Raw genomic sequence first — 24,400 nt, 5'->3', positions numbered from 1 at the left:
GAGAGAAGAGAGAGAGAGAGGAGAGAGAGAGAGAGAGGAGATGGAGAGGGAGAGGAGAGAGAGAGAGGGAGAGGGAGAGGAGAGGGAGAGAGAGAGTTGGTGCCAAGTAAGCTATTGAGGCAAGGACCGAGATGCCAAGTTAACAGTCGCAGCGGTTCTCCAACCCACCTGAGTTTCCTTAGATCATTTACCTGCTTCACCAATCAAACAAGCATGAAACTCTTTTGCTTCCTTTCTCCTTTATTCTTCTCATTTGATTAGAGATCTTTCTACCATCAGTTTCATTACATCTGCCTTATTAGGTCAGACCTGGAGGCAGTGACCTCATAATGTATGATGTGCCATGCTTTAATTGTATCCATCTACTCCCCAATGTCACTTCGACGTCTGTTCAGGTGACACCCACCTACTCCCCAGTAGAGCCTCACCAGCCACCAAACAAGTTGGGATGAGCTGTTAAGGCATACTTAGGAGACTGATAATGTGGCATCACTTTGAAACAGATGTAACTAGACATGTTAAGGATAAGAGTAAAAAGAATAGGAGAAAAAAACATCACTTCTTAGAAAAACGCCAGCAAGAATATATCTTTACAGGTAAGAAGGAAGAAGAAATATAATCTTGACTAATCTCAAGCAGGAAATAACTATTTTACTTTTGAAGAGAGCCACTAATATCCATGGAATAATAAACTCCAATTGAAGGTACAATTTAATGGAGAAAAAAATGCATGGTAAACACAGATCCTGACACAAACCGAAGTACAGACGCCAAAGCCAGGTTGTATAATCTAGAAATTATGTGTTAAATTTTAGAAAACACTTAATTAAATAATATTTAAAAGCTTCAGAAAATATCTAATATAGCATCATGAATTGAGAAGAAAAACACCTTCATTAGACTCAAACACTGACCTCAGGCTTAACTGACAAAAAAGAGTCAGGCCAACAACTCTGCGCGTAACGACAAACGCTTTATTAAATATTAGTAACTTAAAACATTGGGTTGACCGAACAGCACTCACGGTATCGATCGACTGTCCTTCTCCCATCTAGAAAATCGTATATTACATTATGGCACAACACTATGTGCTTCCTATTCTACTGTACACATCGACAATCACACCCTCCGATCACTCAATTCAGGCTCTTCGAGTTACCAGTTCAAGTCGGAAGTTTACACATACACCTTAGTCAATACACTGCTCAAAAAATTAAGTGAACACTTAAACAACACAATGTAACTCCATCAATCACACTTCTGGTGAATCAATAACTGTCCACATTAGGAAGCAAACACTGATTGACAATACATTCACAGCTGTCGTGCAATGGAAATACGATCAACAGGTGGTAAATTATAGGCAATTAGCAAGACACCCCTAAAAAGGGTGGTTTCTGCAAGTGAGTGACATACGAGACCCACTTCTCAGTTCTATGCTTCCTGCTCGAATGTTTGGTCACTTTGTTGAATGCTGGCTGTGCTTCAACTCCAGTAGGAGCATGAGACGAGTCTACAACCACAACAAGTAGGCTCAGAGTACGTGCAGCTCATCCGGATGGCACATCAATGCGAGCTTGTGGCAAGAAGGTTTGTGCTGTGTCGTGTCAGCGTAGTGTCCAGAAGCGATGGAGGCGCTACAACAGGAGACAGGCCAGTACATCAAGGAAGACGTGGAGGAGGGCCGTAGGAGGCAACAACCCACGAAGGCAGGACTGCTACCTCCGTCTTTGTGCCAGAGGACACGTGCTCTCAGACCTACTCAGGAGAGCACTGCAGAGCCTCTAAAATGCCTCCAGCAAGGCCACAAATGTAGCATGTGTCTGCTACAACGGTCAGGAAAAACAGACTTTCATGCAGGTGGTCATCGAGGTGCTCCAGACGTCCACAGGTAGGGGGTTGTGCTTACAGCCCAACACCGTGCAGGATCGTTACTTGGCTTTGCCAGAGAACACAAGATTGGCATCAATTCGGCCACCTGGCGCGCCTGCTCTTCACAGATGAAGCAGGTACCCACCACTGAGCAACATCGTGGACAGACGTTGACAAGAGATCGAGACGCCGTGTGAGAACGTTCTGCTAGCCTGCCAACATCCCTCCAGCATGACGGTTTGCGGTGGGTATACAGTTACATAGGTGTGGGTGGCATTTCTTTGGGGGCCGCACAGCCCCTCACCAAGGTAGCCTGAACTGCCATTAGGTACCGAGATGAGATCCTCAAGACCCTTGTGAGACCATATGCTGGTGGCGGTTGGCCTGGGTTCTCCTAATGCCAAAGACAATGCTAGACTCATTGTGGCTGGCATGTCAGCGTTCCTGCACGAGGAAGGCATGGGTGATGTACTGACTTGGACCCGCCTTCCCATATCCTGAATACAATTGAGCACCCTCTGGAGACACATGTCCGCTACCATCCACCAACGCCACGTTGCCACACAGACTGTCCAGGAGTTTGGCGGATGCTTAGTCCAGGTCTGGGGAGGAGATCCTCAGGAGACCATTCCCGCCACCCTGCAAAAGAGAGCATGACACCAGGCGTTGTTGAGGAGGTCCATACAGGGACTGAGGCTCACACACCATATCTAAGCCTCATTTTGACTTGTTTTAAAGGGGGGGGGGGGGGAAAAAACAATTAACAGCTTTAAAAAGTGAAATTCAGGCCTGTAGTTGTGGTTTTTCCACTTTAATTAAAAGTCTCTCAGTTTCTGTCGCTGCTAACGCTGCTAGCGCTGCCTCAGTGGCCATGTTGCTATGGTTACCACCAGTAAACAGTTAGAGCTAGACGTTAAGCTAACTGACCGATTTGAAATTGGCTAGCTACCACGATGAAGATTGGTCTTTTAACTCACTCTCTGTCAATTCTTTCCTCCTTTGTTGATCTTCAGTTGTACAATTTGATTACCTATACATTTTTTGCTAATTGAATCGTGTCAATCTCGCTCTTAACAAACAAAAAGTTATAACAAGTCAGGAGCTGTTCCTCTGCATGACTTCTCTCTCTCTCTCACACACCAACTCTACCTCTCTCTCTCTCTCTCACACACACCAACTCTACCTCTCTCTCTCTCACACACACCAACTCTACCTCTCTCTCTCTCACACACACCAACTCTACCTCTCTCTCTCCCCCCTCACTGTCTCTCTCTCACACACACAGTGTTGTTCAGGGCTCTGGAAGAATTGCAGAGTGCCTGCGGTGCTGTTTTCAGAAGGCTGAAGCACTCACTGCCATTCTACATTACCACCATAGCCCTAGATACTCCAAAAACATTGACTAAGACTTTGGCTCTAACTGGCTCACAGTAGCGCTATGCTAGAACTCTTGATCTGTCCAACCCTCTGGCCTGTAGCTGTATCAAGGGATAAAGTGCACAAGGATGTTTTGCTAAGAATTACGAGGATTCATATAGATGATGTCAAGGCTTTCATATCAAATTATACTCAATGGTGCMTTTCCATTTGKACCAGTCAGCTAGTGACGAAAGGTCAAGGGGACAGAAGAGTGGAGAGCTTGTGTTTCTTTCCTAGCATTCATCAAATTTCAATGAGGACCAAATGTTTCATGTAGCATGAATAGCAATGGCTTCAATACAGCCACCATGCCTTTTCTCTGTGATTTCATTACTATCTGCTATTGAATAAATGCTGGGAACGTCATTTGGAAAGTTAATTTCAGCCTGACTGGGATGTACACACAAAGCTATTAGTTTGGTGGAAATCGAAGATCACTATGTCATTGTGTGTTTCTCCTTGAGAGACAGATGTGGGCGCATACACACACACACACACACACACATAGACACACACACACACACTCCCAGCCGAAAGAGAGAAAGGAGTTACACAGACGGCTTTAGCGCAATTAAATGTCTGTCAGACGGAAGTGGAACTCTTTAAATGTCAGCTGCTTTTCTACTGATTAAATGTCCGTGCTGAATGCATTTGCTTTGACTCAGAGCTATTATAAGAGGGCGGAAAAGTGTGTACTGTGTATACTCTATACTATAGAAATATCAGTGCTACTTCAATGTCTGTAGGCCTGTACTTTTGAGTGTATACCAGTGCCTTCAGAAAGTATTAAATAGAGATTTTGTGTCACTGGTCTACATAAAATACCTCCATGTCAGTGGATTTATTTTTATTTTTATATGTTTACAAATGAATGAAAAGCTCAATGTCTTGAGCCAATAAGTGTTCAACCCCTTTGTTATGGCAAACATCAATAAGTTCAGGATTTATTATTTATGTCCTGATTGCAAATCCAGCCGAACACATCACTGAGTACCACTCTTCATATTTTCAAACATGGTGGTGGCTGCWTCWTGTTATGGGTATGCWTGTCATCAGCATGACATTTTGTTGTTGTTGCTAAAAATAAACGTGATAGAGCTAAACACAGGCAAAATCCTAGAGGAAAACCTGRCTCAGTCTGCTTTCCACCAGACACTGGGAGACAAATTCACCTTTCAGCAGGACAATATCCTAAAACATAAGGCCAAATTTACAYTGGAGATGCTTACCAAGACGACATTCAACGGTCCGGAGTGGCCTAGTGACAGTTTTTGACTTTAATTGGCCTGAAAAYCTATGGCAAGMCTTGAAAATGGCTGTCTAGCAATGATCAACAACCAACTTGACAGAGCTTGAAGAATTGAAATAATAATGTGCAAGTATTGTACAATCCAGGTGTGCAACCTCTTAGAGACTTACCCAGAAAGACTCACAACTGTAATCGCTGCCAAAGGGGATTGTAACATGTATTGACTCAGGTTTGAGAATGATTATGTAAATTAGATATGTCTATTTCAAAAAGTACCCAATTTGTCATACTTGAGTAAAAGTTAAGATACCTTAATAGAAAATGACTCAAGTAAAAGTGAGTCACCCAGTGAAATACTACTTGAGTAAAAGTCAAAGTATTTGTTTTTAAATATACTTAAGTATCAAAAGTAAATGTAATTGCTAAAATATACTTAAGTATTGAAAATAAAAGTATAAATCATTTCAAATTCCCTGTATTAAGCAAACCAGATGGCACCATTTTCTAGTTTTTTAAATGTATGGATAACCAGGGGCACACTCCAACACAGACATAATTTACAAACAAAGCATTTGGGTTTAGTGAGTCCGTCAGATCAGAGGCATTAGGGATGACGAGGGATGTTCTCTTGATACATGCGTGAATTGGACTATTTTCCTGTCATGCTAGCCATTCAAAATGTAACAAGTACTTTTGCGTGTCAGGGAAAATGTATGGAGTAAAAAAGTACATCATTGCCTTATGGAATATAATGAAGTAAAAGTTAACAAAAATATAAATTGTAAAGTACAGATAACTCCAAAAACTAGTACTTTAAAGTGTTTTTAATTAAGTACTTTACGCCACTGTACATTTGCAAACATTTCAAAAAACATCTTATTACTTTGTCGTTATGGGGTATTTTGACAAGACAAAATTTGTACAAAGTAAAGCGATATGACTACTTTCTGAAGACACTGTTTACTCTGTATGGATGGTATAGACATGTCAATGCAATATTAATCTCCGTAAATCCTATTGAGTGTACATACCCTGGATGGTATAGAAATGCCAATGCTACTTTCATTTCTGTATATCTTTTTGAGTGTACTCTGAGACCATGGTATCGAAATCCCGGAGGTATTTCAATATGTATATCCTGTGTATACTCTCTCCGGATGGTTTAGAAAAGCCAGTGCTACTTCGGTCTCTGAATCCTATTGTCAAGCATTGTGGGATATGCTTGTGATGGCAGCAACATATGAGGCAGTCACACTCCCAACTCCCAATTTGTTCTATCACAACTACCAGGACAGACATGTATCTTAATCAGACAGAAGTTTACACCTTCTCATCTCTCAGTGTAGAGTTCTTAATAGACTCCCGGCCATAACTCACAACAGCTAGTAGCTAAATGACAAGCATCCGAGGCGCTCCGCACATTAATTTATACTCCCAAAAGAAATTATGGAAATTATGCAAATTTTTGTGTGTATTTGTACACATACAAAAGCCTACATTCAATCAATGGCAAAAAATGACAAACAAATAAAACCTCACCACCCCCCCCATTTCCAGATTTACATCTCGTATTAAAGTCTGGCAAGTGCCAATCGAGTTATTGGCCTAGTATGTGTACAAATTCACACAAAAAAAGGATCATCATTTCCATTTCTTTTGGGAGTAGAGATTGATGTGTGGAGCGCGTCGGATGCTTGTCATTGAGCTACAAGCTGTTGTGAGTTATGGCCGTGAGTCTATTAAGACCTCTACACTGAGAGATGAGAAGGTGTAAACTTCTGCCTGATTAATACAATGCCCTCGCCGTTCATCAGAAAAACTTGTAATTTTGTCCAAACTTGGGCTGAGAGTGGAGACTCATTTAAACTGCATGTAGCTTGATGAATCACCACGCGAGACTGATTTGGTGTAGTTGTAGCGCGTGCGCGCACACACACACACACACACACACACACACACACACACACACACACGGAGAGAGAGAGACAAATAGAGATGTAGAGAAAAGGAGCGAGAGAGAGACGGGAGGAGAGAGGAAGGGAGAGAGCTAGAGGCAGGGCCTCCCCTGTAAATTGGTTTTAATACACTCTGTTCATGGACTTTCTCACATGGGCTGTATGAATCCACTCAACAGAGGCATTTACTGAAAGGAGTAAGGGAGAAGAAAATAAAAAACACACGATAATGTGGATGTAATTGTATACACACTCCCCCTGCATCGCTCTCTCTCCCCCTGCATCGCTCTCTCTCCCCCTGCATCGCTCTCTCTCTCTCTCCACCTGCATCGCTCACTCTCCCTGCCTGTCTCTCTCTCCTGCTAACTTGTGTGGCCCTTCGTGTATGTTACCCACAATACCCAGGACCTCCTGATGAACAGAGCTGTTGGTAAAGTCGCCCGTAATCAATCACCCGTCTGTGGTGGTTAGTTGTGTGTGTCTGCGCGTTGGTGCGTGCAAGCGCAGTACACAGTAGAAGGGCTGAGACTTCTTTACAGTATGATAGTGACTGCCCCTGCGTTCTCCATCAGTGATCAATAAACACCACACCGGGGCGCCGTGCGACTCTGATGCTGACGAGGGGCTCAGTCGATTGTTATTTTATTTTATTTTCATCCTTACTCACAAATCTCCTAAAAGTAGTTATCACTCCCCACAACAGTGGCCTGTGGTGCGGCGCGGCGCTCTGCCTTGCTGCCAGACTGTCATTCGAGACCTGCAGTTTATCGGTGTGTGTGCGTGTCTGTGTGTCTGGCTCGGCCCAGACCCAGCACAGTGAGCCAAAAGCACAGCTAAATAATTAAGCTGCTTCGCTACGTGCCGCCTGCGATACGGACAGGACTCAGTAACCATAGTCGCCTCCTCAATACAGTGATTTCAGAGAGGATAAATACATGTCATTATTGTCTTAGAGCCAAACAGAAAGCAGTGAGAGCAGCTATCTTAGGAGGTGATTTAATGGACTCAAGGACAGATTGGAGAGGCAGGGTTGTGAATTTATCTCTACTGGGTCTGTGACTTGGCTTTGTGACTGTGTCTCTGCTTGTGCCTTCATCTCGGTTAAATCTGGGTCTGTGACTTGGCTTTGTGACTGTGTCTCTGCTTGTGCACACATACACACATACGCTAACAGGCAACACAAACCGGCTGCGGGCGTGCGCTATCGTGCATACATTTATTTTKCCCCCCCACATCAAACGCGATCACGACACGCAGGTTAAAATATCAAAACAAACTCTGAACCAATGACATTAATTTGGGGACAGGTCGAAAAGCATTAAACATCTATGGCAATTTAGCTAGTTAGCTTGCACTTGCTAACGTTAATTTGTCCTATTTAGCTAGCTTGCTGTTGCTAGCTAATTTGTCCTGGGATATAAACATTGAGTTGTTATTTTACCTGAAATGCACAAGGACCTCTACTCCGACAATTAATCCACACATAAAACGGCCAACCGAATCGTTTCTAGTCATCTCCCCTCATTCCAGGCTTTTTCATCTTTGAACTTATACGGTGATCGCATCTAATTTTTCATTGTATTCCCACGACAACCGGCAACAAAGTTCGTCTTTCAATCACCCATGTGGGTATAACAATTGAGGAGATGGCACGTGGGTACCCGCTTCTATAAACCAATGAGGAGATGAGAGAGGCAGGACTTTCAGCGCGATCTGCATCAGAAATAGGAATGACTTCTATAGCCCTTGGCGTCGCAGACGCTCGTTGGCGCAATAATTGAATAACATGAATTTCTAAATTTATTTTTGCGACGCTCTCACATGCAACGTGTCCGGTCTGGTCAGCACGTAAGCGCACACAGTCCACCCTCTATCCATCTATATCCGCTTTGATCTCTCGTTAACTCTGTGGGGAGAAAAGACAGCAGAGTTCTCTTGAGAAGGACCAGGCTTTTCATTTGACTGAATACAATCTGAGCACCATCCAGGGACGTCCTATTCAGTGTGAGGAGAGTATTTTGTCGTGGTGTTCGCTTTACCTTCGTGCAGGTGCTTGAATCCAAGGAACTGTACTTTGCGTAAGTGGTCGGCTTGAAAGGCCTTGTAATTCCTGAAGAGGATGCTTTAACACATGGGCCCGTCATTTTCTTAAACGTGGTGCATTTCTGCCACTGGCCTTGCTTCTTTAGAGAGGCTGTTAATTGTTCCGACGTTTTTGAGTCTTCTGAGGGGCCTCTCTTGATGCTGTTATCAATGTGACTCAATCGGACATTAGACACACACATTGTACCCCCCCTCCCCTTCATTCTGAAGTGCCCCTACCTGTGTTAGTAAAGTGATTTCTGCAGCAGCCTGTGAGATGTGTGTAATTAAGGTATATTAAGCTCATTAGCGGAATATCGATGATAGCCAACATCTGGTCGTTAGAATGTTTAAGTCATTAATGAAGGACTCTCACCAGCCAGTCACCAGGGAGGTGGGTTTGAATACTGGCTTATTCTATACATTAGGTAGGACACTGAATACCTATGAGTTGTCCTATAGAATGTCCTCTGGAAGTCCATATACTCCATTATGTACCATTATATGCACCACTTTACACTGTGCCCAACCTCCATATCCAGCTTTCTCACATTTGCGATTCTAGGATGTATGACAATGAAACTAACACTGTGCCTCTGACTAAACTAGTCAACAAACAACATGGCCTTGTCCATTCAAATGCTCCCACATACACTACAAAAGTATGTGGACACCTGCTCGTCGAATATCTCATTCCAAAATCATAGGCATTAGTATGGAGTTTTTCAYCTCTTTGCTGCTATAACAGCCTCCACTCTTCTGGGAAGGCTTTCCACTAGACGTTGGAACATTGCTGCGGGGACTTGCTTCCTTTCAGCCACGAGCATTAGTGAGGTTGGGCACTGATGTTTGGCATTTAGGCCTGGCTCGCAGTCGGCATTGCAATTCATCGCAAAGGTGTTCGATGGGGTGGAGGTCAGGGCTTTGTGCAGGTCACTCAAGTTCTTCAACTCCAATCTCGACAAATCATTTCTGTATGGACCTTGCTTTGTGCACGGGGGCCTTGTCATGCTGGAACAGGAAAAGGCCTTCCACCAACTGTTGCCAAGGTTGGAAGCACAGAATCGTCTAGAATGTCATTATATACTGTAGCGTTAAGATTTCCCTTCACTGGAACTAAGGGGTAAGCCCGAACCATGAAAAACAGCMCCAGACCATTATTCCTCCTCATCCAAACTTTACATTTGGCACTATGCATTTAGGCAGGTAGAGTTTTCCTGGCATCCGCCAAACCCAGATTCGTCCGTCGGACTGCCAGATGGTGAAACGTGATTCATCACTCCAGAGAACACATTTCCACAGAGTCCAATGGCGGAGATCTTTACACCACTCCAGCCAACGCTTGGCATTGCGCATGATGGTCTTAGGCTTGTGTGCGGCTGCTCGGCTATGGAAACCCATTTCATGAMGCTACCAACGAACAGTTCTTGTGCTGATGTTGCTTCCAGAGGCAGTTTAGAACACGGTAGTGGGTGTTGCAACTGAGGACACGCGCTTTAGCTCTCAGCGGTCCCATTCTGTGAGCTTGTGTGGCCTACCACTTCGCAGCAGGGCGTTGTTGCTCCTAGACATTTCCGCTTCAGAATGACAGCACTTACAGTTGACCGGGGCAGCTCTAGCAAGGCCGGAATTTTACGAACTGACTTGTTGGAAAGGTGCCACGTTGAAAGTAACTGAGCTCTACTTTATGGACCATTCTACTGCCAATGTTTTGTCTATGGAGATTGCATGGCTGTTTATCCACCTGTCAGCAACGGTTGTGGCTGAAATAGCCGAATCCACTAATTATATACTGAACAAAATATAAATGAAACATGGAGTGTGTTGGTCCCATGTTTCATGAGCTGAAATAAAAGATCCCAGAAATGTTACATACAGACAAAAAGCGTATTTCTCTCAAATGATGTGCATAAATTTCTTTACATCCGTGTTAGTGAGCATTTCTCCTTTGCCATCCAACTGACAGGTTTTGGCATATCAAGAATCTGATTAAACAGAAYGGTTCTTATACAGGTGCACCTTGTGCTGGGGACAATAAAAGGCCACTTTAAAATGTGCAGTTTTGTCACACAACACAAAGCCACAGATGTCTCAAGTTTTGATGGAGCGTGCAATTGACATGCTGACTGCAGGTATGTCCACCAGAGCTGTTGCCAGATAATTTAATGTTAATTTCTCTACCGTAAGCTCAACATCATTTTAGAGAATTTGGCAGTATGTCCAACCGGCCTCACAATCGCAGACCACGTGTAATCACGCCAGCCCAGGACCTCCACATCAGGCTTCTTCACCTACAGGATCGTCTGAGACCAGCCACACGGATAGGTGATGAAACTGAGTTTGCACAACCCAAATAATTTCTGCACAAACTGTCAGAAACCTTCTCAGGCTTAAATATTCAAAAATTGTGTCTACACAACCAAGATGGGGGCCTCTAAAATGTTCTCAAATAAATAGCCTCGCCAACGGGCCGACCGAGCCCATTGCCACGCCCCTACCACAGACCCTTTTTGATAAAAAAAAMAAAAAAAACATTTGTTATTTGCAATAAATAAAATAATACATTTCCAATTATTTACCGTCCGTAAATGGGGATAAATAGTAATAAAAAAATTGTAGGAACAAGACATTTAGATCCAAACAAACTGTCATCCAGTCTACGAATAATTTGCTTATCGCATTCTATGTTTCATTCAATTTTGTTATTTGTATTTTTTTTACCTTTATTTAACTAAGCAAGTCAGTTAAGAACAAATTCTTATTTACAATGACGGCCTAGGAACAGTGGGTTAACTGCCTTGTTCAGGGGCAGAACTACAGATTTTTACCTTGTCAGCTCGGGGATTCGATCTTGCAACCTTTCGGTTACTAGTCCAACGCTCTAACCACTAGGCTACCTGCCGCCCCTTCCATCTCAGTTCAGCTATATGTTTGTACAGTATAGTGTAACCAGTGGCACATGTCAAGTGAGTTGATGGAAGAGTAGTAGGAGGGAACACATTTATGCATGCATGTTCGATTCTGCTGGCCTTGACAGCTCAGACACACGCGCGCATGCACACACACAAACACACAAAAACACACACGCACGCATGAACACACAAACGCACACACAAATGTATCACATGAACTTAACACGGGGAAATCACTTTTTTTTCCGCCGTCTCATTTCAAATAAAATCCCATTTTATTGGTCACATACAGATATTTAGCAGATGTTATTGCTAATGTTCAGATAGCTCCAAAACTATTGGGACGTGATTTGTATGCAACCTGCGGCGTTGTCAGATATTCAAATGAGCGTCAGAATTGATTGCATTAATAATGATATCCGTCTTTTGTTATCAGTTTTTTTCCCCTTCTCTGTTGGTTAGTTTTTAGCGCTGGTGGAAGTGTGGAGTTGTGAACATGTGAGACAGACACATAAGCAAGCAGGGACGCGCACACTCGTATGCACAGAGAGACACAGCCGTCTTATTTCAAACAACTGTGTGGAGTGGAAAAAGAACTAGCCTAGACGAACCAAAGTAGGCAGCTATACAGTGCAATGGTAGGGAAAGCTTTTTGCGCAAGTGTCATTGTCACCCCAGGCCGGGCCTGTCTCTGCTACTGCAGGAAGTGTTAACCAGATTCATTCCCCCCTCATCAGGCCCCAGTCAGAGAGCTTTATTAGGCTGGAGATGGAGGTCCTGCCGTCCCAGCCCCACTAACACACACTAATGCATCAATCTAGCGGGCGGTCTGGCAGGGGCTCTGCTGGGGCTAACTGTAACTCCATAAGGCTTTTTTATTTTTTTTACTTCTCTGTCTCTCGTCGTTCCATGTCATTTCAGAAAGCCATGACACCAACCACCTCAGGTTGATCTGAAATGGTTTCTGTAGTTTAGAAACAAATAATATAAGCATTCCTGCAACATAATTATGATTGATTGCACACAAATTGATCCGTTTTAAAATTTATGGGATTGACATAATATCAATGATTATAGTACCTAACGTCCGATTTGGACCCCCCCCAAAAAAAAATTACATTGAGGAATCAAAAGGGGTCAAAAGACATCTACGGGAAGGAGAAGGAGAGATGTTTGGGAAAATAGCTTTTTTTTTTTTACTTGATCTGTCCACCTTATCACCTTATCGCCTCTAAAATGTAAATAAAACACTGTAAAGAGTTTATATAATGTGTCATTACATACCTATTTGAAGGTTTGTGTCGAATTTGAATCGGATTTTTAGGGCGGTGCTAAAGTGATCTTAGAAGTAAACAGCGGCTTTGAGAATGATGATCGCATGCAGTGATGATGCAAAAAATGACTACGTATCCCCCCTTACCCCCGTCACTGTCCATTTCTTGTTTTGAAACGATGAGAGAAGTGCTACACCTGGTGGAGAGAGATTGTACGACAGAAATAGTTGCTTTATGCGTGCTGTACGTTACGGCATGACACGTCACGATGTAACGGAGGTTCCGTTTTTTTTTCAACTTTTCTCCAATACTATAGAGCCATTACCACATCGATCAACGCTTGAATAGAAACCTAGTTCACACCCCCGATTTTGAAGTCAACACAGTCGCTACAGTCCCATTTAGTTTTCTTTGTAGCCTCGTTTGAATGTTGCGGTTGCGCACATTTTGTACGGAATGGGGTGAGTTTACGTTAGCTCTGGTCCAGGGCGTTGAGCTAGCCTCGGCATTGAGCCAACTTTCCGACGTTCAAAGTTCCTCCATATATTAGCCGCTTCTCCGTAGCTAGGTATCTTGCTAGGATATAATTATTTGATTCAGTGAAGTAATGATAGGCTTACTAATATCCTGAACACATTATAATGCATGTCTTATCATGATGCCCAGAGCTTTAAGCCAAGGCCCTCTCTCTTGTACTCTCCCCACCCCGCAACATTTCAGTCGCACCCTACACTTCTCTGTCTATCAAGCATACAAACAACTAGCTTGCCCGGTCCAAAGAAAGCTGCTCTATCTGCACTGATTGGTGGAGTAATTTAATGAGCTAATTGTAAAGTTAAAAAAAGCAACAGAAATGAACTATATAAACCAGTACTACTTTCTGGTTCAAACCGGTTCAGAACTTTATTATGCTGGTCGTAACAGTGGAACGGAACGAGAAACATAGTGGTTCTGTTCAGAACGAAACGACACACGGCGGATTTTTAAATAGAGTTACTCGCTGATTAAAAGTGTAAGTGTGTTCCTCTTGCTGTGATGGTGCTTCTGCTTCACTGGTTGGTGTTATAAAGCAGGCGGTGTGTGTGTGTGTGTGTGAGGCGCTCCTTACTGAGACACCCTCCCAGCTCCTCTGAGCTGATGCTTTCACTGCTGTTGCCCCTGGCGACACCTTCACATTCACACACTGTAATGTTCAAAGTGTGGTGTGCCCTTCTCTCACTTGGTTCTCGCTGTCTTTCTCTCTCTGGCCATATCAATTATTCTGTGTCTAACTGCACTCCTCTCTGCCTCTCTCTCTCTGCCTCTCTCTCTGTCTCTCTGTGTCTCTCTCTCTCTGCCTCTCTCTCTCTCTCTGCCTCTCTCTCTCTCTCTCTCTGCCTCTCTCTCTCCCTCTGCCTCTCTCTCTCTCTCTGCCTCTCTCTCTCTCTCTGCCTCTCTCTCTCTCTCTGCCTCTCTCTACTTCTCTCTCTCTACCTTCAGCTCCACTAAATCCTTCTGTTGTTTCTTTCTCTGCCCCACAGGGTCTGATGATTCTGCTGCAGAACCTACCCACCATGCACTGGGGCAACGAGGAGGTCAGCGTGCTCCTGGCCGAGGCCTACAGGCTGAAGTTTGCCTTCGCTGATGCCCCCAACCACTACAAGAGATGAGTGTGGCCCATGTGGCCCCTGACAGTTAGCTACTGAACCCCTGACAGAGGCCCTCCTGGCGGACGGATGGATGAGACCCCTCCTCGACTTTCTTGTCCCACTGCAGTCCACGACCGTTGCTACTAGTAGATGAAAACAAAACGTTTGCGTCACAAATGGCACCCTATTCTCTACAAAATGCATTATTTTTGACCAGAGCCCCAAGTAGTGCACTATGTAGGGAATAGGGGCCATTTGGGAAGCCAGTGCTTCTTGGTATGTGTGTACCGTTCTAACCGAGTTTCTTCTTGACTCCTCTTCTCTCTTGTTCTTAACGATGAAATGACATTTGTGCCACACTCCAAACACATCGATGCCTGTCCCATCGAAGTAGACCTCAACCAAACAAGAAAGACCTCCAGTCAGTGTGGTAGTGGAGATCTTGCTGCAGACCCATGGATGACTGTTCTAGACTGTCCTGTACTGTTTGTCCCTGACTGGCCACCGTCCCCAAGGAACTCAGACCTTCTCCTAGAGGCCCAGTCACATTGAGTGGATCTCCACAGCAGGCGCAACATGTCCCGAGACCTAATGAATGAATTGTAGGTCTGAACGAACCTCCGTGTTGGGTGTGTGGGGGGGGGTAGAGAGAGATATTCTGTACTTGGTTAATATGTCACTTTTAATTCCTAAGGAAACTGAGGACACATGTTGTCATCCTAGCTGGCATCGAGCTCTTCTTTCATCTCCGTGCTTTCAGTTCCAAACGAGCAGTCAATCCCCCAGAGACGAGTAGGTTTTTAGTTAAAAAAACAGAAACACATTCACATAAAAGTTAATAATTAGCTAATAGGGAGATCAGAAAGTGTCTTATTATTCTGGATGATTTCTTTCTGACTCTGACATGGTCCGCAGGGCTGGTTCTAATGATCTAATGATGTGTCTAACAACACTCTCTCAACTCTATTATGTAAGATATGGAATATTTTGTCGGTTGGCTGAGGGAGGGACGAGTGTCGCGTGTCTCTGCCTGACGTACGATCATCTCTGAACCTAGGACTCACTWCCTAACTCGGTCAGTTAGACACTTTGGTACTGCACCGCRCAGTGGTGACCGGTCACCTTTTAGGCCAGGAGATTTCCTAGTTAGGTCACATGGTCAGAAAACTCGTTTCCCGGGTTGATAATGGCAGATGTGGGCACTAATAAACAACTACATTGTAACGCAGTGGGCTGTACAGTAACATGCTATACATGTCAGAGCTCTGTATGGGTTTTGGCTGACGGACATTCTGAACTTGAGCATCTCGCGCGACCTTGTTGAAAATGTTCATGTGTTTTCAGTCAATTTACCTGGTAAAATAAAAACAGATATTTTTTTTTTGTCTGAGTGAGGGAAATGCTGTACGTTTTTGAAAGATGAGAAATCGAGGATTATAATACATACCGCTTTAATGTCATAATCAAGCCGAAACACCCGTGAGTCCAAATATGCGCTTCACGTTTCCATATCATAAAACTCATGTCATATACAGCGTCAACATTTAGGATGACTATGTTTGATGTGCAGTTACAAGATGACATGGCGTCATCCACTGGGTTGTTCTGAACAGAATGAGCCTAATATTTGTCTGTTGTGAAGAACATTTGCCGCGGCACACGCACCTGAATGCACCCGACCCTCCTTTCTATGTGCACCAGGATTATACATTGCATTGCGAAAGCAAGTAATATCGTATTTTATAACTTAGCTAGTCATTTTGGCAATAGAAGAACAAACTTTCAAATGATGACCACCTGACCCAGATTGCGATTTTATAAATGGACCATTTTTGGATTGCGTTAACAACAGTAGTAATTGTGTGATGATGGGGATGCAGGGTTGTGTTCCAAACAAACAAAATACACGTGTATTTGTGCTAGTTCCTCAACGGCACAGCTAGGAGAGCTCATGAACACGGCACCTTATAGTTGGAAGACTCTTCTTTGAGTCATTAAAGTGCTTTGAAATGACCTAGGAACTGTGCCCACTTTGGAGAGGTGCATGGCCACAAGGAGACACCAGTTAGTCCTCTCACTCAAACCCTTGTCATTTTTTTKGTCTTATGTTGCACCTACCCCGCATCTTCCAGGAATGTTCTTATCGTGTTACTGAATATATCCAGAGTATTTTCAGATTTTATCAACAAATGCCGCGAAAGTACAGTAAATGTAGAATGCACATCAAATCAAGTGTAATCATTTCCCCATCATCTCCTAACTGTTCCCTTTCGACTGCTACCGTGGTTATGCGTATGCTTTTCACATTTCTTCTGTGAGAAACATTTCAAGTTAGCCCTATCCACATAGTCAAATTTCCGTGAGTGTAAAGGGTTAAAAATATATACTCCTCAAAACACAGAAGTAGGACCATGAGTTTTGTGGTCGGGAATAAACTTCTGGACTACGACCATTTGTGACTGCTCATAGGCCAGAACCAGGGCCCATAGAACCCAGTCCGGTAGCTTTGTTGGTTATTCAGTCTATTCATGAACACTGACTGACTGGGGGTGTTAGGGTGGAATACATTAACTCTTCATTTGACTGCTTCGGGTTTTTATTTGATGTACCAAATGATGGGATAGTTTGTTTTTGCCTGGTGTAGAGCCCTCAAACTCAACTCTGGACTCAACCCAGTTCAACTCCTATGTTTCATTGTTCCCCTCTAATCAGGGACTGATTTTAGTCCTGGGACAACAGGTGGGTGCAATTAATTATCAGGTAGAACAGAAAACCAGCAGGCTCCGGACCGCATGGGTTAAGAGTTGCTATACCCCTTGTGTAGAGGGTGGATATACGATGTAAATTGGACGTTGAAATAATATTATGTACAACTTTTATCATCAAAAACATCCTGCCAGGTAACGATGAAGACCAATAGTTGTTGCATGATCTCCTCAATGATGTGTGTGTTGGGAGTGTATGTATACATGGGGCAGCTTAATACTCTGTATTTGAACCTCCTCAGCTTCTTTTGATCATGTCGGTAATGTTTTTGCGCTCCATGTCAGCTCCAGGCCCAATTTCCTATTCTCACATTGATTAGAAACTAAAAAGAACTGCACTTGATAAAAGTCAATTTTCTTCCCTTTTTTGTACGGAATATATTATTTGGAATCAGCTTTAAAAGAAACAAAAATGTCTCTCTACCTTTTTTTTTAATACATACTGTTTACATGAGCCTATTAAGTTGTGCCTAATGTAGAGATAGCAGATGATCATCATAGATATTTATTTAACCTTAATTTAAGCTCTCTGCAAATGAAACTCACACTCTGTGTTTGCTAAGCCATGACAGTATCTGCATCCAAAGTGGCACCCTATTCCATATATAGTGCACTACTTTCGACCAGATCCCTATGGGCCCTGGACAAAGTAGTGCCCGATATAGGGAATAGGGTGCCATTTTGGACGCAACCAATGAGTCCACAGAGTCACATCAGTAAGTCTAGCAGCTGCCTTCTCTGGTGTCCTTATGTGTTTCAACTTGGTTTGATGTACCGAACAACCCTTACACACACCTTCGGTAAAAGTCAAAAGCCCTGGGTTACCATGGTTACGGTGGTGACCTGGTGTCCGTCCGCTGGCTGGAGGCCTCGGACACACACACACACACTGGACGTTGCAGTCAGCATCTCATGGGGTCATGACCTAACATGTTTGGTCTGCCTCCTAAAGCCTTTTTTGGGGGGGGTTGTATTTTACTGTTGCTCGGTTTCTTTTCAGAGATGTTCAAATGTTTCTGACCAAACTAAGACTGGTCCTCTTTCCCTTCTGACTCTGACTAAGACATGTGAAAGTGTGAACCTCATACAGTGGAGAGTGATCGTGATTTTCTTAAAAAATTAAAAATCTGTGTACAGAGAATGAATTTTGAAACAAAGATCTGTAAATAGAAAAGTGTAAATAAATGCTATATATGACCAAACTGTTTGTATACATTCATGGATGTACTGTAATATCATGCTTCAATATACCACGGCCAAGGGCTGTACCCATGCACTCCGCTTTGTGTCTTGCAGAAGAACAGCCCTAGCCATGGTATATTGGCCATATACCACACCCCCTTGGGCCTTATTGCTATTATAAACTGCTTAACAACGTAATTAGAGCAGTACAAAGCAGCAAGCAACTGCATAAATAAGCACTGTATTAGCTTCTACATTGATTGCGTAGACTGCTGTATTAATAACTTCTGTATTGTATGCGTGTGGTTGCTGCTCCCCACACAGACACGCACTGCCTCGGCTGGTAAACAGGTTTGTTATGGTCCCTGTGGAGTGGTGGTGCGGCAGTGCCCCAGGTTTGGTAATTAGGCCCTTTTAATGTAAGGAGGGAGTCTCTTGTTCTCTACCTCTTTTTCCTTCCCTCTCATTAAGCTAACTGATGTTCACAGTGGCAGGAATTAAAAAGTAATTAGAATCACCTGGACTTTCTTAGTCGCTCACACATGGTACAGGTGGCATGGGCCTGTAGAAGGGATGGGACTCACAATGACCGCCTTTTACGGAGGTGGATTCGGCTGTAGGGCATGTACAGTGCTGTGCAGAGAAATATAGAGTTTGGCAAACGTTGTTTGAGATTTATGATGGCTTAAACAACACCGTACACTGGTACTAAACTCAGCAAAAAATGAAACGTACTCTCACTGTCAACTGCGTTTATTTTCAGCAAACTTAACATGTGTAAATATTTGTATGAACAACAAGATTCGACAACTGAACAAGTTCCGCAGACATTGGACTAACAGAAATTGAATAATGTGTCCTGAACAAAGGGGGTCAAACAAAAGTAACAGTCAGTATCTGGTGTGGCCACCAAGCTGCATTAAGTACTGCAGTGCATCTCCTCCTCATGGACTGCACCAGATTTGCCAGTTCTTGCTGTGAGATGTTACCCCACTCTTCACCAAGGCACCTGCAAGTTCCGGACATTTCTGGGGGAATGGCCCTAGCCATTCCGATCCAACAGGTCCCAGACGTGCTCAATGGATTGAGATCCGGGTTCTTCGCTGGCCATGGCAGAACACTGACATTCCTGTCTTGAAGGAAATCATGCACAGAACAAGCAGTATGGCTGGTGGCTTGTTCATCTGGAGGGTCATGTCAGGATGAGCCTGCAGGAAGGGTACCACATGAGGGAGGAGGATGTCTTCCCTGTAACGTACAACGTTTAGATTGCCTGCAATGACAACAAGCTCAGTCCGATGATGCTGTGACACACCGCCCCAGACCATGACGGACCCTCCAACTCCAAATCGATCCCACTCCAGAGTACAGGCCTCGGTGTAACGCTCATTCCTTCGACGATAAATGCGAATCCGACCATCACCTCTGGTGAGACAAAACCGCGATTCGTCAGTGAAGAGTGCTTTTTGCCAGTCAAATCAAATCAAATGTATTTATATAGCCCTTCTTACATCAGCTGATATATCAAAGTGCTGTACAGAAACTCAGCCTAAAACCCCAAACAGCAAGCAATGCAGGTGTAGAAGCATGGTGGCTAGGAAAAACTCCCTAGAAAGGCCAAAACCTAGGAAGAAACCTAGAGAGGAACCAGGCTATGAGGGGTGGCCAGTCCTCTTCTGGCTGTGCCAGTCCGTCTGGTCCAGCGACGGTGGGTTTAGTGCCCATAGATGATGATGTTGCCGGTGATGTCTGGTGAGGACCGGCCTTACAACATGCCTACAAGCCCTCAGTCCAGCCTCTCTCAGCCTATTGCGGACAGTCTGAGCACTGATGGAGGGATTGTGCATTCCTGGTGTAACTCGATCAGCTGTCCGTCCTGTCTCCCTGTAGCGCTGTCTTAAGCGTCGCACAGTACGTACATTGCAATTTTTTGCCCTGGCCACATCTGCAGTCCTTTTGCCTCCCTGCAGCATGCCTAAGGCACGTTCACACAGATGAGCAGGGACTCTGGGCATCTTTCTTTTGGTGTTTTTAAGAGTCCGTAGAAAGGCCTCCTTAGTGTCCTAAGTTTTCATAACTGTGATCTTAATTGCCTACCGTCTGTAAGCTGTTAGTGTCTAAACAACCGTTCCACAGGTGCATGTTCATGGTTCAAATCAAATCAAATCAAATTTTATTAGTCACATACACATGGTTAGCAGATGTTAATGCGAGTGTAGCGAAATGCTTGTGCTTCTAGTTCCGACAATGCAGTAATAACCAACAAGTAATCTAACCTAACAATTCCACAACTACTACCTTATACACACACAAGTGTAAAGGGATAAAGAATATGTACATAAAGATATATGAATGAGTGGTGGTACAGAACGGCATAGGCAAGATGCAGTAGATGGTATAGAGTCGGTATATACATATGAGATGAGTACTGTAGGGTATGTAAACATAAAGTGGCATAGTTTAAAGTGGCTAGTGGTACATGTTATACATAAGATGGCAAGATGCAGTAGATGATATAGAGTACAGTTATACATATGAGATGGGTAATGTAGGGTATGTAAACATTATATTAAGTGGCATTGTTTAAAGTGGCTAGTGGTAAATTTTTACATAATTTCCATCAATTCCCATTTTTAAAGTGGCTGGAGTTGAGTCAGTATGTTGGCAGCGGCGCTAAATGTTAGTGGTGGCTGTTTAACAGTCTGATGGCCTTGAGATAGAAGCTGTTTTTCAGTCTCTCGGTCCCTGCTTTGATGCACCTGTACTGACCTCGCTTCTGGATGATAGCGGGGTGAACAGGCAGTGGCTTGGGTGGTTGTGTCCTTGATGATCTTTATGGCCTTCCTGTGACATCGGGTGTGGTAGGTGTCCTGGAGGGCAGGTAGTTTGCCCCCGGTGGTGCGTTCTGCAGACCTCACTACCCTCTGGAGAGCCTTATCGGTTGTGGGCGGAGCAGTTGCCGTACCAGGCGTGTACAGCCCGACAGGATGCTCTCGATTGTGCATCTGTAGAAGTTTTTGAGTGCTTTTGGTGACAAGCCGAATTTCTTCAGCCTCCTGAGGTTGAAGAGGCGCTGCTGCGCCTTTTTCACGACGCTGTCTGTGTGGTGGACCAATTCAGTTTGTCCGTGATGTGTACACGAGGAACTTAAACTTTCCACCTTTCTCCACTACTGACCCGTCGATGTGGATAGGGGGTGCTCCATCTGCTGTTTCCTGAAGTCCACAATCATCTCCTTTGTTTTGTTGACGTTGAGTGTGAGGTTATTTTCCTGACACCACACTCCGAGGGCCCTCACCTCCTCCCTGTAGGCCGTTCGTCGTTGTTGGTAATCAAGCCTACACTGTAGTGTCATCCGCAAACTTGATGATTGAGTTGGAGGCGTGCATGGCCACGCAGTCGTGGGTGAACAGGGAGTACAGCAGAGGGCTCAGAACGCACCCTTGTGGGGCCCCGTGTTGAGGATCAGCGGGGTGAGATGTTGTTACCTACCCTCACCACCTGGGGGCGGCCCGTCAGGAAGTCCAGGACCAGTTGCACAGGGCGGGGTCGAGACCAGGGTCTCGAGCTTGATGACGAGTTTGGAGGGTACTATGGTGTTAAATGCTGAGCTGTAATCGATGAACAGCATTCTCATGGGTATTCCTCTTGTCCAGATGGTTAGGCAGTGTGTGTGCAGTGTGGTTGCGATTGCGTCGTCTGTGGACCTATTGGGTCGGTAAGCAAATTGGAGTGGGTCTAGGGTGTCCGGTGAGGTGAGGTGATATGGTCCTTGACTAGTCTCTCAAAGCACTTCATGATGACGGAAGTGAGTGCTACGGGGCAGTAGTCGTTTAGCTCAGTTTCCTTAGCTTTCTTGGGAACAGGAACAATGGTGCCCTCTTGAAGCATGTGGGAACAGCAGACTGGGATAAGGATTGATTGAATATGCCGTAAACACACCAGCCAGCTGGTCTGCGCATGCTCTGAGACGCGGCTGGGGAATGCCGTCTGGGCCTGCAGCCTTGCGAGGGTTAACACGTTTAAATGTTTTACTCACCTCGGCTGCAGTGAAGGAGAGCCCGCAGGTTTTGGTAGGGGGCCGTGTCAGTGGCACTGTATTGTCCTCAAAGCGGGCAAAAAGTTGTTTAGCCTGTCTGGGAGCAAGACATCCTGGTCCGCGACGGGGCTGGTTTTCTTTTTGTAATCCGTGATTGACTGTAGACCCTGCACATACCTTTGTGTCTGAGCTGTTGAATTGCGACTCGATTTTGTCTCTGTACTGGGACTTAGCCTGTTTGATTGCTTGCGGAGAGAATAGCTACACTGTTTGTATTCGGTCATGCTTCCGGTCACCTTGCCCTGGTTAAAAGCAGTGGTTCGCGCTTTCAGTTTCACGCGAATGCTGCCGTCAATCCACGGTTTCTGGTTTGGGAATGTTTTAATCGTTGCTGTGGGTACGACATCATCAATGCACTTCCTAATGAACTCGCTCACCGAATCAGCATATTCGTCAATATTGTTGTTGGACGCGATGCGAACATATTCCAATCCGCGTGATCGAAGCAGTCTTGAAGCGTGGAATCAGATTGGTCGGACCAGCGTTGAACAGACCTGAGCGCGGGAGCTTGTGTTTTAGTTTCTGTTTGTAGGCTGGAATCAACAAAATGGAGTCGTGGTCAGCTTCCGAAAGGGGGGCGGGGGGGCCTTATATGCGTCGCAAAATTAGTGTAACAATGATCTAGGGTTTTTCCAGCCCTGGTAGCACAATCGATATGCTGATAGAATTTAGGGAGTTTGTTTTTAGATTAGCCTTGTTAAAATCCCCAGCTACGATGAATGCAGCCTCAGGGTGTGTGGTTTCCAGTTTACAAAGAGTCAGATAAGATTCGTTCAGGGCCATCGATGTGTCTGCTTGGGGGGAATATATACGGCTGTGATTATGACCGAAGAGAATTCCCTTGGTAGATAATGCGGTCGACATTTGATTGTGAGGAGTTCTAGATCAGGTGAACAGAATGACTGAGTTCCTGTGTGTTGTTATGATGATCACACCACGTCTCGTTAATCATAAGGCATACCCCCCCGCCCCTCTTCTTACCAGAAAGATGTTTGTTTCTGTCGGCGCGATGCATGAAGAACCAGCTGGCTGCACCGACTCCGTTAGCGTCTCTTGAGTTAGCCATGTTTCCGTGAAGCAGAGCACGTTGCAATCCTGATGTCTCTCTGGAATGCTACCCGTGCTGGATTTCATCAACCTTATTGTCAAGAGACTGGACATTGGCGAGTAGTATGCTAGGGAGTGGAGCGCGATGTGCCGTCTCCGAAGCCTGACCAGGAGACCGCCTCGTTTGCCCCTTTTACGGCGTCGCACAGGGGTCGCGGCTGGGATCAGATCCATTGTTGGGTGGAAGGCAAAACACTGGATCCGTTTCGGGAAAGTCATATTCCTGGTAGGACGATGATGAGTTGACGTTAATCGTATATTCAGTAGTTCCTCCGACTGTATGTAATGAACCTAAGATTACCTGGGGTACCGATGTAAGAAATAACACATAAAAAAACAAAATACTGCATATTTTTCCAAGGAACGCGAAGCGAGGCGGCCATCTCGTTTCGGCGCCGGATGTTATTGAACAAGCATGTGTTCAAACAGTGTTTAAACCTTTTACAATGAGGATCTGTGAAGTTATTTGGATTTTTATGAATTATCTTTGAAAGACAGGGTCCTGAAAAAGGGACGTTTCTTTTTTGCTGAGTTTACATAATAGTGGTAAATTGGGTGTCATTTGGGATTTTGGCTCAGAATTGTAATGGTGGCCATGTTCCAAGATTATTATTTATATATATTTTTTTATCTAACTCGGCAAGTCAGTTAAGAACAAATTCTTATTTACAATGACGGCCTACCGAAAGGCAAAAGGCCTCCTGTGGGGACGGGGGCCTGGGATAAAAATAAATATAGGACAAAACACACATCACAACAAGAGAGACAACACAACACTACATAAAGAGAGACCTAGACAACAACATAACAACACTTGACAACACAGCATGGGTAGCAACATAAATCCTCTCTTTTT

General features: G+C 44.4%; 1 protein-coding gene across 4 annotated transcripts in view; it reads left to right on the top strand.

The window, feature by feature from the left end:
* Nucleotides 1-18,358, top strand: part of tbc1d22a (TBC1 domain family, member 22a) — a 188,177-nt gene extending 169,819 nt beyond the window's left edge. For all 4 annotated transcript variants that reach the window (XM_023969491.2, XM_023969488.2, XM_023969489.2 and 1 more), the window contains one exon: nt 14,284-18,358. In XM_023969491.2, coding sequence (XP_023825259.1) covers nt 14,284-14,412 — 129 coding nt within the window. In that variant the 3' untranslated portion in view covers nt 14,413-18,358. The remainder of the gene's footprint in view (nt 1-14,283) is intronic.
* The last annotated feature ends 6,042 nt before the right edge of the window (nt 18,359-24,400 follow it).

This window comes from Salvelinus sp. IW2-2015, linkage group LG24 (genome assembly GCF_002910315.2).
Source record: "Salvelinus sp. IW2-2015 linkage group LG24, ASM291031v2, whole genome shotgun sequence".
Lineage (NCBI taxonomy): Eukaryota > Metazoa > Chordata > Actinopteri > Salmoniformes > Salmonidae > Salvelinus > Salvelinus sp. IW2-2015.
Note: the sequence above shows the minus strand (reverse complement) of the source record. Positions and strands in the feature narration are given on the sequence as shown.